Here is a 12559-nt window from a genome sequence, read left to right as displayed (position 1 = left end):
GCCTCCTGGGGTACCCTGTGGCACCAAGTCCCAGATCACTGCCATCTGAGCCTTCAGGGCATTACCACCAATGCCAAAGGCATGAGGGGTCTTGGCCTGAGGGCAGAGCGTGCCCCTCCCCTCAAGTTATCTCACCCCAAGGAGGGTCTCAGAGCAGGATCTCCCAGAGCTTTTTTTTTTTTTTAATTTATTTATTTATTTTTATTTATTTTTGGCTGTGTTAGGTCTTTGTTTCTGTGCGAGGGCTTTCTCTAGTTGCGGCGAGTGGGGGCCACTCTTCATGGCGGTGTGCGGGCCTCTCACTATCGCGGCCTCTCTTGTTGCGGAGCACAGGCTCCAGACGCGCAGGCTCAGTAGTTGTGGCTCACGGGCCTAGTTGCTCCGCAGCATGTGGGATCTTCTCAGGCCAGGGCTCGAACCCGTGTCCCCTGCATTGGCAGGCAGATTCTCAACCACTGCGCCACCAGGGAAGCCCTCCCAGAGCTTTTAGAGAAGCTAAAAGCTTCTGTCGGTTTTTACTGATTGTCCCCTACCACCAACCTCATCCCGCCATAGACACCACCTTTCACTCATTTATTCTTCATGTTTGACTCCAAGGCTTTGCTCTTTGGCCCGGCAAACCCTACCTGGCTCCTATGGCTTTTCCAGAAGGTTCCTCAGCCCATGCACCTAGACAAATCTACACCAGTGAGGTGTGACCAAGGCAGATACCTGGGGCCCCGGTATACACACAAAATACCTGTGCCAGGCCTGTTTGGACAATATTGGCTTTCAGGAAATATTGGTTCCCATTCCTTCCTCTCTTCCAATTCAGCCAATGTGATTTTCTCAGTGCTTCCCACCTGTACCTCCTCCTCCCCAAACCAGAAAGCCAGCCCTGCCCATTCCCACCTCTCTGGCTTTTTCTCCTTCTTTTGGCCATGCTGCATGGCATGTGGGATCTTAGCTCCCCGACCAGGGATCAAACCCGTGCCCGCCTGCAGTGGAAGCGCATAGTCCTAACCACTGGACCACCAGGGACTTCCTGCTGGCTTTTCCTCCTTCTGTTGGGGATGCAACAACCCTGCTCTCTTTTGCCAGCCTAAATTCTATCCTTGGTTCCTGGTCCTGTCCTGCTTTCTCTTCTCCCTTGAAGTCTTTTGCGATGTTGCAGGCATGAACAAAAAAACCTGACATATGTTGCTGGTTACAGTAATGCAAGATGGAAATCAGGAAAGGCAGGGAACACTCTGTGGTAACTGGGTTATCAAGGAAGGCTTCCAGGAACACGTGGACAGTCAGCTCAGCCCTGAGGGGTGGTTAGGCTTGGATAAAAGTGGGGGCCAGCAAGAGGAAGGGCATGGGAAATGAACATTTACAGAATAAAATGAGCTGCTTAACCAGGAGCCCAGGCAGTAGGAAACTGGGCTTCTGTTCCAGCTCCATCCTTGAATCACTGCATGACCTCAGGCCAATTCTTTACTGCTTTGAGCCTCAGTTTCTTTGTGTGAAAGGAAAAGGATGATGGTATCTAATTTATGCAGTTGTGGTAAGAATCATCATAAGATCATTTAGCACAGTGCCTAGCCCTTAGCGAGCACTCAATAAACATTAGCTGTATTACTGGTAGTGTAATAAGGAAGAACAAACCTGACTCCATATTAGATCTGTTTCTTTAACTTTGTTATTCTATTGCTTTGGCTTAGAGTTAAGAATGTTGCCTATAGCCTGAAATATACAGAATAGCCCATTCTCAAAGCTCTGATCTTTAAGAGTATAACACTTTTCCATTCATAAAGAGATAAAAAGTTGCAGAAAGAGAATAACATTTGTCTTGTTGAAGGTTTACAAGATGGAATGCTGCAAGAACAAAGGATCTGACACCAAGAAGTCTGCAACAGCCAACCACGCCCCTCCCTCACCTTGCCTTTAAAAATGCTTTGCTGAAACCCTTCGGGGAGTTTGGGTTTTTTTGGGCACGAGCCACTCCTTCTCCTTGCATGGCCTGCGATAAACCTTTCTCTGCTCCAAACTGACGTTTACTGTTTGTTTAGTCTCACTGTGCATGGGGCACATGAGGTTGTGTTCAGTAATGGTAGCACTCTGAGCCTTGGTTTCTTTACCTGAAAATGAATTAAGTTGTTCTGGATTAGTGTTTCTTTTTTTTTCCTTTTCTTTTTTTCTTTTTTCTTTCTTTTTTTTTTTAGTTGCGCTGTGCAGCTTGTCGGATCTTAGTTCCCCGACTAGGCCTTGGCAGTGAAAGCAAAGAATCCTAACCACTGGACCCCCAGAGAATTCCCAGGAATAGTGTTTCTTGATGTAACTGTCACTATAAGCCAGTGTGTAACTTGTAGCAGGCCCTCATTTATAGAAGGCACAGCTCTTAGTGGGTCATGGGCCACTTACAAGAAGACAGAAGCCCCTCTGTCTCAAGCCAGTGCCTTGGGAGATGCTTATGCTTGCATAGCTTAAGTGCTCTATGGGAGACAGGAAATGCAGCCCCAAAGGCTATATCCACCATGTATTCTTCTGACCAACACTCACACAGGCCAGGGGCAAAGATGCTTACTTTGCAAAAGAGGCAACTGAGATGACCCCAGTGGTCCCGCCCCAGGGACATAGCTAGTTAATGGTTAATTCAGAACCAGAACCAGTCTCTAGTCCCAGTTGGAGCTCTTTCTATGACAGCAAATGACTTCCCAACCAGCATTCTTTCCCCATCGCTTGTGGGAACACACATGAGCAGGTGGACACACACACATACGTGCACGCACACGCACACAGGTGCTAGGCTTGTCAGCACCTGAAAACATGGAAGGGCCTGGCTCCTGACCCGTTCTCAGTCTCAGCTGCAGCTCACATCCCCCCTTCTGCTCTCCGTCCCTCCCTTCGTTATGCAACTCTCTTCTAATTTAGCTTTCAGCCATACACCATTTGGATTCCAGGTCCTTAATCCGATGGAGCTGAAATGAATGAGGCAGGACTCCGTGCTGGCTTCACAAAGGCGGCACTGTCTAGCTGGTGAATGGGTCCCTTCTGCCCGGGCCAAGAGGACGATTTGGAGGGGCCAGGGAAGGCAGCAAAAAGGAGCTCAATGTCTAGCATAATAACCTGCATGTGCCAGCACGTGGAATGGCCCTTTATAACAGAGGGGCCTGGGTTGGGGGAGCCAGAAAAGAGCTGGGTCAGCTGGGAGAAAGGCAGAGAGAATGGCAGAGTCCGGGACCCTGCCCACTGGCTTCGGGGAGCTGGAGGTCCTGGCAGTGGGAACGGTGCTGCTGGTGGAAGGTGAGCCAGGCAGGAGCCGGGGTGGAGCAGGAACTCAGCGGGGTCCCAGAACCCAGGCCGCAGCTGCAAAGCTGGCAAGGAGAGGTCCCCAAACCCTACTCCTCTGTGCCCGGACCCCTGGGGTCTTCTGATGGCTGCACCTGCGGGATGCAGCACGCAGGCTGGGAAGCCAAGAGAGAGAAGCTGGTCAAGGGTCAGGGAGGGAGGAACTTTGAGAAGGGGACGTCTGCCCAGGGCATGACCAAGAACCAGGGCTTTTCATATCTCTGCAGCCAAGAGAAAGTTGAATCCACTCCCTGGAAGTCCTGCTAAGAATCTCATATAAGATCAGGCCCCTGGTAGGCTCTGGAGGCAGACAGCTCTGCCACTTGCTGTCTGTGTCACTGAAACCAAGACACTTGAGGTCTCTGACCCTCAGTGCCCTGACGTGCCAAGTGGGTGGTGGTAAAGGTTAGATGGGATCAGGGCATAAAGTGCTAGCCTAGATAGACACCCAGGGTTTTCAGTTCATTCATTCCCTTCCTCTCCAGCCCCACATTACTTGCACCATCTCCATTCCCTTGGCCCTAAGCTCTTCTGCTCTAGGGGTGACCTGGGTCCATGAGGTGCCAGCTTCAATCCAGAGTCCCTAAGATGCTCATTGAGGCCAGAGTTGGGCCGGTAGACCCTGGAGTTGGGCCAGCCCAAGACTAGGTTGGTGGGGGATGCAGCCCTTGTTCAAAGCAGATCCAGAGAAATAATCAACACATTTTCTCACCCAACAAGAACTGACAGTGGAGAGGGAGCCACAGCCACTAGGCTGGTCCCAGAGACCCTGGATGTCATCGTCTGGTGGCCGAAGCCCCTTTTCCTCTCCACTGGGAACCCTACAATCTAGCATCCCTCTAGGTCCTCAAACATGACTTGAAAGTTTACAATTTTGTGTTTCTGCACGTGCTGTTCCCTCTTTTTAGAATGCTCTTCCACACCCTGTCCTCCTAGTGAACGCTCACAGTTTGAATGCAGGATCCTTTCCCATTCCTCTTTAGACGGGAGAAGCCCAGGTTCAGGGAGCATAAGGGGCAGCAAATGAGTGATAAAGCCGAAATTCAAGGTCAGGTCTGTCTACCACTGGAGACCACTCCCTTCAAGCTCAGCTCACTGCCTGGTGTCCTGGGAAGCTCCCAGTTCTACGTTGCCACCCCTTATCCAACGCTCTCCCTGACGTTGTTCCAGAGTCCTTGGAGAAGGCATTTTGGAATTTGAAAAGTCTGATTTCCAGTCCCAGCTCTGCCACTTACTAGCTGCACACTTAGGGCAAGCTGGCCAGCATCTCTGAGCCTCGGCCTCTCTGCTGTAAGTGGGGAGGACAGTGTCCAGGTGAAGACTCAATGGGAGGATCCACATAAAGTGCTCAACACCCTGCCGGGCACGTGATAAGTGCTCAGTGGCTGTCCATGGCTGTGATTGTTCTGGCACAAACCGTGCTGCACTTTATCGGATTTCTTCCTTGTCTGTCTTCCCATCAGACTGTGCGTTGGTAGAGGGCAGGGAGTACATCTCATGGCTTTCGGTACCTGAGGGCCAGCCCACTGTGTAGGGGCTTGGTGAGCTGCACTGAGATGGATGCTGAGTGTTTCGGGGGGGTGCTGCTGAGGCCCCATCCACCCCACGGCCCCTCATTCTGAGCCCAGGAGGGCCTCTCCAGCCCCGGTGCCAGCTCTCCCCTTCCTTTCAGCTCTCTCTGGCCTCGGCCTCAATAGCCTGACCATCCTCTGTTTCTGCAAGAACCCGGATCTGCGGACTCCCAGCCACCTGCTGGTGCTGAGCCTGGCGCTGTCGGACAGTGGGATTAGCCTGAATGCCCTCATTGCAGCCACATCCAGCCTCCTCCGGTACCTGCCCCCTCCCCAGTCCCTGGGCTCTGGGGCCTGACCTCTGGGCACTGGGCAGCAAGCCAGAGACATTCTGCCTACCTGTAGAAGACTATAGAGGAGAGGGTGGGCAGACTGAACTAGGTTAAATCCGAATTCCAGACTATCCCTGTAGAACCCCAGCCGATTTCTGGAACACAGGAAATGCTCGGACCCGACCATCAGAGCTGGCTGACTGCGGGGATTAAGAGCATGGGGTCTGCAACCAGGCTGCCTAGGTTGGAATCCTGACTTAATTATTTCTATCTCTCAGCTTGTTCTGTAAATTGCATATTATTACCTAACTCATATGGTTGTTGGAAGTATTGACTTATTATTTGTAAATAACATAAAACAATGCTTGGCACCTAGGAAGCCTTAAATAAGTGTTTGTGAAAGCAAACAGGATTTTGACAAGTGTCTAAGACCTTATGTGCAAACCAGGGTCTTCCAAAGTGGCCTCAGAAGGTGTTTATCGGATTGTTTTCTTAAGCAGATGGAACTTTCCTGTGAAAGCTAGAGCCCCGCCCCCCCGCCCCCGCCCCGGCCCTCCTATGAACACTCAGGGCTGACCAGTCTGTAGGGTCTGAATCAGTGAGGATTCCTTGCCTTGTTCTCCTCCTACCCTTTCCCAGGGCTGGGGAGGGACAACTGAAGCTTCCACCTTGCTTGGCCCATGAGGCTGGGAGTTGGGAGGCCTGGGATCTACCCTCTGGCTTTGTCTTCATCTGCTGTGTGACATTGGCTCAGTACCTTTTCCCCTCTGAGCCTCAGGCACAAGCTCTCCTCCCAACCAGGTTGTTCCATTTCCTGTGATGCAGGCCTCTGATCACCAGGGAGACCCTTCGGTCCAACAGAGGTGCGGTGAAGGACCCTGAGCCTGAAGAGTCGGCATCAGGCTCCACCCCTTCACCCAGCAGCTCGATCTCTAAGGCCCCAGTTTCCTCATAGGAAAAACAGATCCTAAAGCCCTTTTCTAAGGAGCTGAAAGTGCCTTCCAAGCTGCTGCTGAGCAGGTGAGGGAGGAAGACAGGGACGGAGGGAGGGGTCACTGGTGCCCCGTGTCTCCCACAGGCGCTGGCCCTATGGCTCAGAAGGCTGCCAGGCTCACGGCTTCCAGGGCTTTGCAACAGCGTTGGCCAGCATCTGCAGCAGCGCAGCCATCGCCTGGGGGCGCTATCACCACTACTGCACCCGTACGTCTTCGCGTTCCCACAGTGGAGGGACATCCACCTACTGAGGGTGATCAGGGAGAAGGTCTGCTCAGTGTTTCCCAGTTCAGGGAAGTGTGGGTGGGTGTAGGTGCCCATAAGCGTGGGGTGTGGGCACTCAGGAAAGGAGGTGGGGGGGAGAGTGCAGGAGAGGTGTTGAGGCACATGCTGGGAAGGCTGCCTGTGCCCTCGCTACAGCCTCAGGCAAGTCAGAGGTCCTCTCTGAACTTAGTCTCCTCCTCTGCAGGATGATTTTTATAACCTACCTCACAGTTTTATTTTGAAAATCAAATGAGATCCTGGATACAGAAAATGCCCTTGAAGACAGGCACAGTTGGGAGGCAGAGAGGTGGCGTGTGTGTGTGTGTGTGTGTGTGTGTAAAACTGGGCATGTGCCTTCGCACCCCACACTTCCATGGAGCCTCTGTCATGCGAAGGCTTCATGAAAATGAGTCTAGCTCTAGACTTTCCAAGCTGTATTGTCAAATTCCATCTTCATAATTATCCATATCACTGTACCACCTGCTCTGTTGTTCTTTTTTTCTTAAAAGTGACCCATTTTTAAAAGTTTAAACACCTGCTTTAGTCTCATTCTAAAAAAACTGTGAAATCACAACTTTAATGTCCTTATAATTTTAATACACATTAAAGTAAAAAACATGTTCACCCATAGACCATTTAGAATAACACTGACCACAGAGATACATAAACATGTATCTGGGGGGCCGTGGCTCAGTTACCACTCACAGCAAACCCCCAGCTTGCAGACTGGGAAGCAGAGGCTCAGAGAAGTTGAGTAGCTTGCCCCGAGTCACACAGCTATGGGGCAGAGCTGGGATTGGGCATGGCCTGGATGCCTCCAGAGGGAGTCTCTCCCTTTGTCTCCTGGGCTCTGAGTCCTGGAGCTGTGGATTTGCCTGGCACAGAGGCTACTCTGGGGTCCATAGCTAGCATGACCTCAAGACCTGAGCATTTCCCCTTTGGAATCACAGATCTGCCCTGGCCACAGACACACATGGCCCCCTGCCCTCCACAAAGTCACATGCTTCTGTCCAGGACAAAAAAAAAAAGGCTTTGTTCTTATCCTAACTCCTATCTGAGCCCCTCCCACCCCATCTGACCTTGGAGCTCCTCTCCCACCACTTCTACCCCAGCCCTGTCCCCAAAGCTCCCTCAGACCATCACGCATGCGTGCACACACACACACACACACACTCTCGCATGTGCACACATGAATGCACACCTTCTCATGGCAACAGGCTCTCGGCCTTAATATAGAGCAGTTAATCCCTGTCCCACGGGTCTCTGGATCAAAGCCCTTCCCATGCTGAAGGACACAGGGGAGCAGCATGAAAACAGGGAAGAGGGAAGGGGGGGTGTTAACATAAAAATTATCTGTTTTATTCTTCATAACAACCGTCTGAAGCAGGGAGTATCATTCCCACTTTGTGGAGGAGAAAACTGAGGCTCAGAGAAACTCTTAATTGCCTGAGGCACTACGCTATTAAGCATCAGAGCCAGCAGTTAGGGACATTCTGCATGACCGTAGAGTGCATTATTTTTCACTCTGCCAAGCTATCTCCTCCTCTCAACCATCCTCCTCCTGTGTCCCACGCAGGCAGCCGACTGGATTGGAACACGGCCGTCTCCTTGGTTTTCTTTGTGTGGCTGTCTTCTACCTTCTGGGCGGCACTGCCCCTCCTGGGCTGGGGACACTATGACTATGAGCCGCTGGGGACATGCTGCACCCTGAACTATTCCAGGGGGGACAGGTGAGGTGAGGGGAGCGGCTTCGAGGCTCCTTTCCATGGGAGTCTTGGCTTTGAGTCTGTAGGACAGCAGTGTCAGCTGAAAATCCAAACGGGGACATGTCAGCATTTGCCAGACAATCTCAAATCCCTAGTCATGATACCCACTAAGGAAAGCCCATTCCAAAGACTGGACAAGTGATGGGAATGTTATGCAAATTGGGGTGCAGAGTTGGGCCCCAGAAGGGGTCCTATCCGGGGAGCTATTGGCATGTGTCGGTTATAACATTCACTGAGCCCCATGACCCCTTTGCCACCTTCAGGACAGTCAGATGTCCCAGCTCTGACTTACCAACTTCTACAGGGAGCCATATCCTTGGTTCGATAGCGTCAAAGAATGTTAAGGTCTTTGCATTGGAAGGGACCTCCTTGGCATAGAGTTCAGTTCTCTGAATTCCCTGAGCATCTGCTGTGAGCCAAGCCCTGGGCCAAGCCCTGGAGAGACAAGAATAAATGCATGATGGAGCCTACCATTGTAGAGCACACGTCTAGTATACTGCCAGGTCGACCTGGCTCTGGGGAGTCCAGAGCTCCCCCTAGGGGCTGCCTTGGGGAGGGACCACATGGGCTTCAGCCCCCCTTTTGCTTCCACTAGAGCCACACTGCATTCATCTGCTTTACATGTTTATTCATGTTTACTCATAAAGCACCTGCATTGATGACCCACTTCCCTGGTCAGACCCACTGGAGAACCCTGGGTCTTGTCTAATGCCCTTCAGGGCATTCCCTGCAGGTATTTCCCCAGCTGGTGTCCAGTCCTTCTGGCAGCCCTCTTCCCACCCCTCCTTAGTGGACAGCACCCACGTGACATGGTCTCCCCTTCATGGAATGGCAGCCCACCTCCCTGTGACTCCCACCTGCTTCTGGGCAGCCCTCTTGCCTCCCTATGACCACTACCTGGGACCCCAGGCTCTTCTCTGGTCCCTTCAATGATTTCTTCAGTGATACAATGTCCAGTCTCATCCACAGGGTCCTTCCAAATCCCTGTGCCAGGAACACTCCTTGGATGATCCTTCCTCCTGGTCCACTGACATCTCCATTTGGTAAACACGTTTCCCAAACTAAAGTGTCCCGTTCTCTATGCTTGGGGCACAGACAGAGAGCAGGGCTGAGCCCTTGACCCGCCCAACAGCAAGTTAAAGGAGGACTATCCCTCATTCCAGCTCCCTGGCTCCTAAAGGCAGGTTCCAGGAGGAACTAGTAGCTCTCTGGTCCCAAGGGGAGTTCAGCTGGGACCTGGGAGCACCCACACTCTGAATACGCATCTGATGGGAGCAGTTCCCTGCACCTGACTGTCTAGAGCAAAGTCTGGTGGGCTTTCTAGGGTAGCTGATCGTCTCTGAGAGGCAATCCTGACTCCTCCATCCCCTCTGTCTGCAGAAACTTCACCAGCTTCCTCTTCACCATGGCCTTCTTCAACTTCCTCCTGCCCCTCTTCATCACAGTCATATCCTATCGGCTCATGGAGCAGAAACTTGGGAAGACTGGCCGTCCTCCGGTAAGGATCAACACCTAGAGCAGGAGAAATCTCTCTGTCCCTCTCAGGGACACCAGGGAACATGAATGATGTGACAGCCATCAGGGGTTCTCTGTGTTTTCAACGATCAGGAAAGAAATCCAGCTTTCGTACATTGAGCATGGGGTGTTAGGGCAGAAACGCACCTTCCCCATTGCTGGGGATCACCAAGACCTGGGAGGAAGGGTCAGAACTGCTCAGACTTACCCAGACCCCAGAACTCTGAGAGCCAGGGTGCCCTACCAGACACCATCCTTGCTGTTACACTTGCTTCTTCCCAAGAATGTGAGGGTTGGCACAAAATTACATGCATTTTAAATGCTACTTTTAAATTGCTTCAAGATGTTTCATTTAATCACAGGCACAGGCTGTTACCCACAACATAAAACCACACCTGAAAACACATTTGTCCAAGAAAAACAATGCTTCAAAATAAGCCCTCCTGGTCATTTCTCAATTTCTGTGTTAATATTCTCTTGCCACGATTTTCTTTTAACTTTTATCAACTGACCAGTCTCTAGCAGATGAGTCATAAGAAGTACCAAAAATTCAAAAACAAAAACAAAACAAACCAAAAAACCCAGGTACTAATGTTACTTTATGTGCCTTATGTCATTTCATTTTTGCACCCACTCCCCGAGGAAGGAAGGTTTTACTGTCCCTATGTCACAGATTAGAAATTTGAGGCTGAAAGGGGTTATTAGCTAAACAACTCAAAAGCCATGCAATTAGTAACAGCAGAGTTGGATCAAACCCAGGTCTGGGACTCCACCACTCAAGTGGGCAATCGTAGTGCATAAAAGAAACACTTTCTTTGTTGAGAAACTTCATCTGCCACATTTTTTTTTTCTGTGAATTGGAAAAACACTGTACAAATTGATTTTAGCTGTGGACCCAGGTTCCCCTGGTCACAGAAGTAGGGCGAGGGCTGTGCCGGTGGTTTCCTGCTCATCACCGCCTCCACGGTTGTCCTCCGCGCTCTGCCCTCCCCTAGCCCTGCCTGGGTGCTCAAAGTCGCCCCATTTTATTGGAGGTTCAATCGGCCAGGAGACAAGGCTGTCACACGGATTTTTCCGGGTTGACTTTAAACCATCCGTTTCAGTAACATCAGCAGAGGTCGCCACGCGTTGTCCCAGGGACCATGGCTGCGAGCTCAAGTCACCTTCTTTGTTAAAAGGCGACATGGTCAATAAGAAAATAGGCACTGATTTTTAGCGTCAGAATTTTAACCTCTGAGTGTATGTGGGGAGCTGGAATTTATCAAGTTCCGTCCTGAAATTAGAGCGCAAGTCGTGCGCCCTCCTGTGGCCACAGGTGGCACCACATCGCCTGCTGCTCGATTCTATCTCACAGGGCGGAAAGCGGCCCCTTTGAACCCAGGACTGGTTGACCTGCAAGTTGGCTGCAGCTACTGATGGCCAGCTGGTTCTGGGGCTGAGTTGTGAGGGCAGCTCAGCCTGGGGAACCTTACGCACACATTCACACTCACAGAGCCCCTGGTTTCTCAGAGCACAGACCAGGAAGGAAGCTCATTATCCACCCCAGTCCCGGCCTCCAGGCAAGTCAGGCATTATCAGGCCACTTTACAGACAAGGCAGCTGAGGTCAAGTAAGCTTGAACGGGAGAGCTAGGGTCAGGCATCTTAAACCGAAGAGAGATTCATCTGGTCCCAGGTTCCTTCACAGGCTCAGCATCTTCCCACAGCCCTGCCGAGTGCCGACCTGGTTCCTGGACCTCACGGGGCTGCCGACCACCTGGAGCAAGTCCATGCCTCCCTCCTTTACCCATGTCTCCCCAGGTGAACACCGTTCTGCCAGCCAGGACGCTGCTGCTCGGCTGGGGCCCCTACGCTCTCCTATATCTATACGCAGCCGTTGCGGATGTGACCTCCATCTCCCCCAAGCTGCAAATGGTACAGACACCGCCAGTACCCAAAGCTCTCCCCATCTTTGTGCCTCTGTTTCACCCCATCTCTCTTTCTGGCTTTATGGCCTCCAAGATAAGCTCTCTCTTTCTCTTTTCCTTTGAACACTCATAACTCACTGGGTATTAGCTTGTCCCCTGGTCACGCAGGGCCGCTGCTTGACATGACCTAGGCCTCATGTGAGATGACAGGGACAGCCAGCCAGATGGTGACACGTACACTCTGGGACCAGGGGCTGAGATTGGTGCCCAGAGGACTGTGATTCCATGCATTATCCACCAACGTATGTCATAGTCAGAGAAGGCTTAGAGGTTGCAGAATCACACTAAGGACAGATGCTTGGCGGCTGGGGGGGATGTCGGGGTGAGCATGGGGGACTGCAGTCACCAGCTTGGACCAGAGAGAGGAACAGAGGCTCTGAAACTTCTCTCCTGGACTTTTCTGTCACAACAGGTGCCCGCTCTCATTGCCAAGGCTGTGCCCACGGTCAACGCCATCAACTATGCTCTGGGCAGTGAGATGGTGCACAGGGGGATCTGGCAGTGCCTCTCGCCGCAGAAAAGAGAGCGGGACCGAGAGCACTGAGCCTCTCCAGGGCGCTGCTCAGACCCAGGCCCACCCTGGCCACCCTGGACTGAGCCCCTCGCAGGAGGCTGCCCGGGAGTCCTGTCCAGCAGCCTCAGGAGCCAAGCTCCAGACACTCACCCACCATCCCCGATGGCCCTGTTGAGCCTGGCCCGAGGCTGGACACAGGGGATTCAGAGAGAAACCAGGCTGCATGGAAGGAACCGGGACTTTGGAGCCAGACAGACCTGAGTGTTGGTCATAGCGGTCCCCACGGAGGCTGAGAGATCTTGGGAAAGTCATGCTCTCTGAACTCAGCTTCCTGACCCCTAACATAAGGATGTTCATATGGACCTCAGGTCTGTCGTGAGACTTGA

The 12559-nt window shown here is 52.0% G+C and overlaps 1 protein-coding gene across 1 annotated transcript; it reads left to right on the top strand.

Annotated features, from left to right (window-relative positions):
• Positions 1–3188: 3188 nt before the first annotated feature.
• On the top strand, positions 3189–12203 carry RGR (retinal G protein coupled receptor). Its single transcript, XM_059899631.1, has 7 exons — positions 3189–3267; positions 4985–5141; positions 6234–6355; positions 7989–8142; positions 9559–9676; positions 11493–11606; positions 12072–12203. The coding sequence occupies exons 1-7, from the start codon at positions 3189–3191 to the stop codon at positions 12201–12203; spliced, it is 876 nt and encodes a 291-aa protein (XP_059755614.1).
• The last annotated feature ends 356 nt before the right edge of the window (positions 12204–12559 follow it).

This window comes from Balaenoptera ricei, chromosome 16 (genome assembly GCF_028023285.1).
Source record: "Balaenoptera ricei isolate mBalRic1 chromosome 16, mBalRic1.hap2, whole genome shotgun sequence".
NCBI lineage: Eukaryota > Metazoa > Chordata > Mammalia > Artiodactyla > Balaenopteridae > Balaenoptera > Balaenoptera ricei.
Note: the sequence above shows the minus strand (reverse complement) of the source record. Positions and strands in the feature narration are given on the sequence as shown.

What these genes read in the sequence shown, in the direction of transcription:
- RGR (XM_059899631.1), top strand. Translation starts at nt 3,189, where the DNA reads ATGGCAGAGTCCGGGACCCTGCCCACTGGCTTCGGGGAGCTGGAGGTC. An exon ending in AACGGTGCTGCTGGTGGAAG is followed by an intron (nt 3,268 to 4,984) that starts GTGAGCCAGGCA and finishes CCTTCCTTTCAG; the next exon opens with CTCTCTCTGGCCTCGGCCTC. An exon ending in CTATCACCACTACTGCACCC is followed by an intron (nt 6,356 to 7,988) that starts GTACGTCTTCGC and finishes TGTCCCACGCAG; the next exon opens with GCAGCCGACTGGATTGGAAC.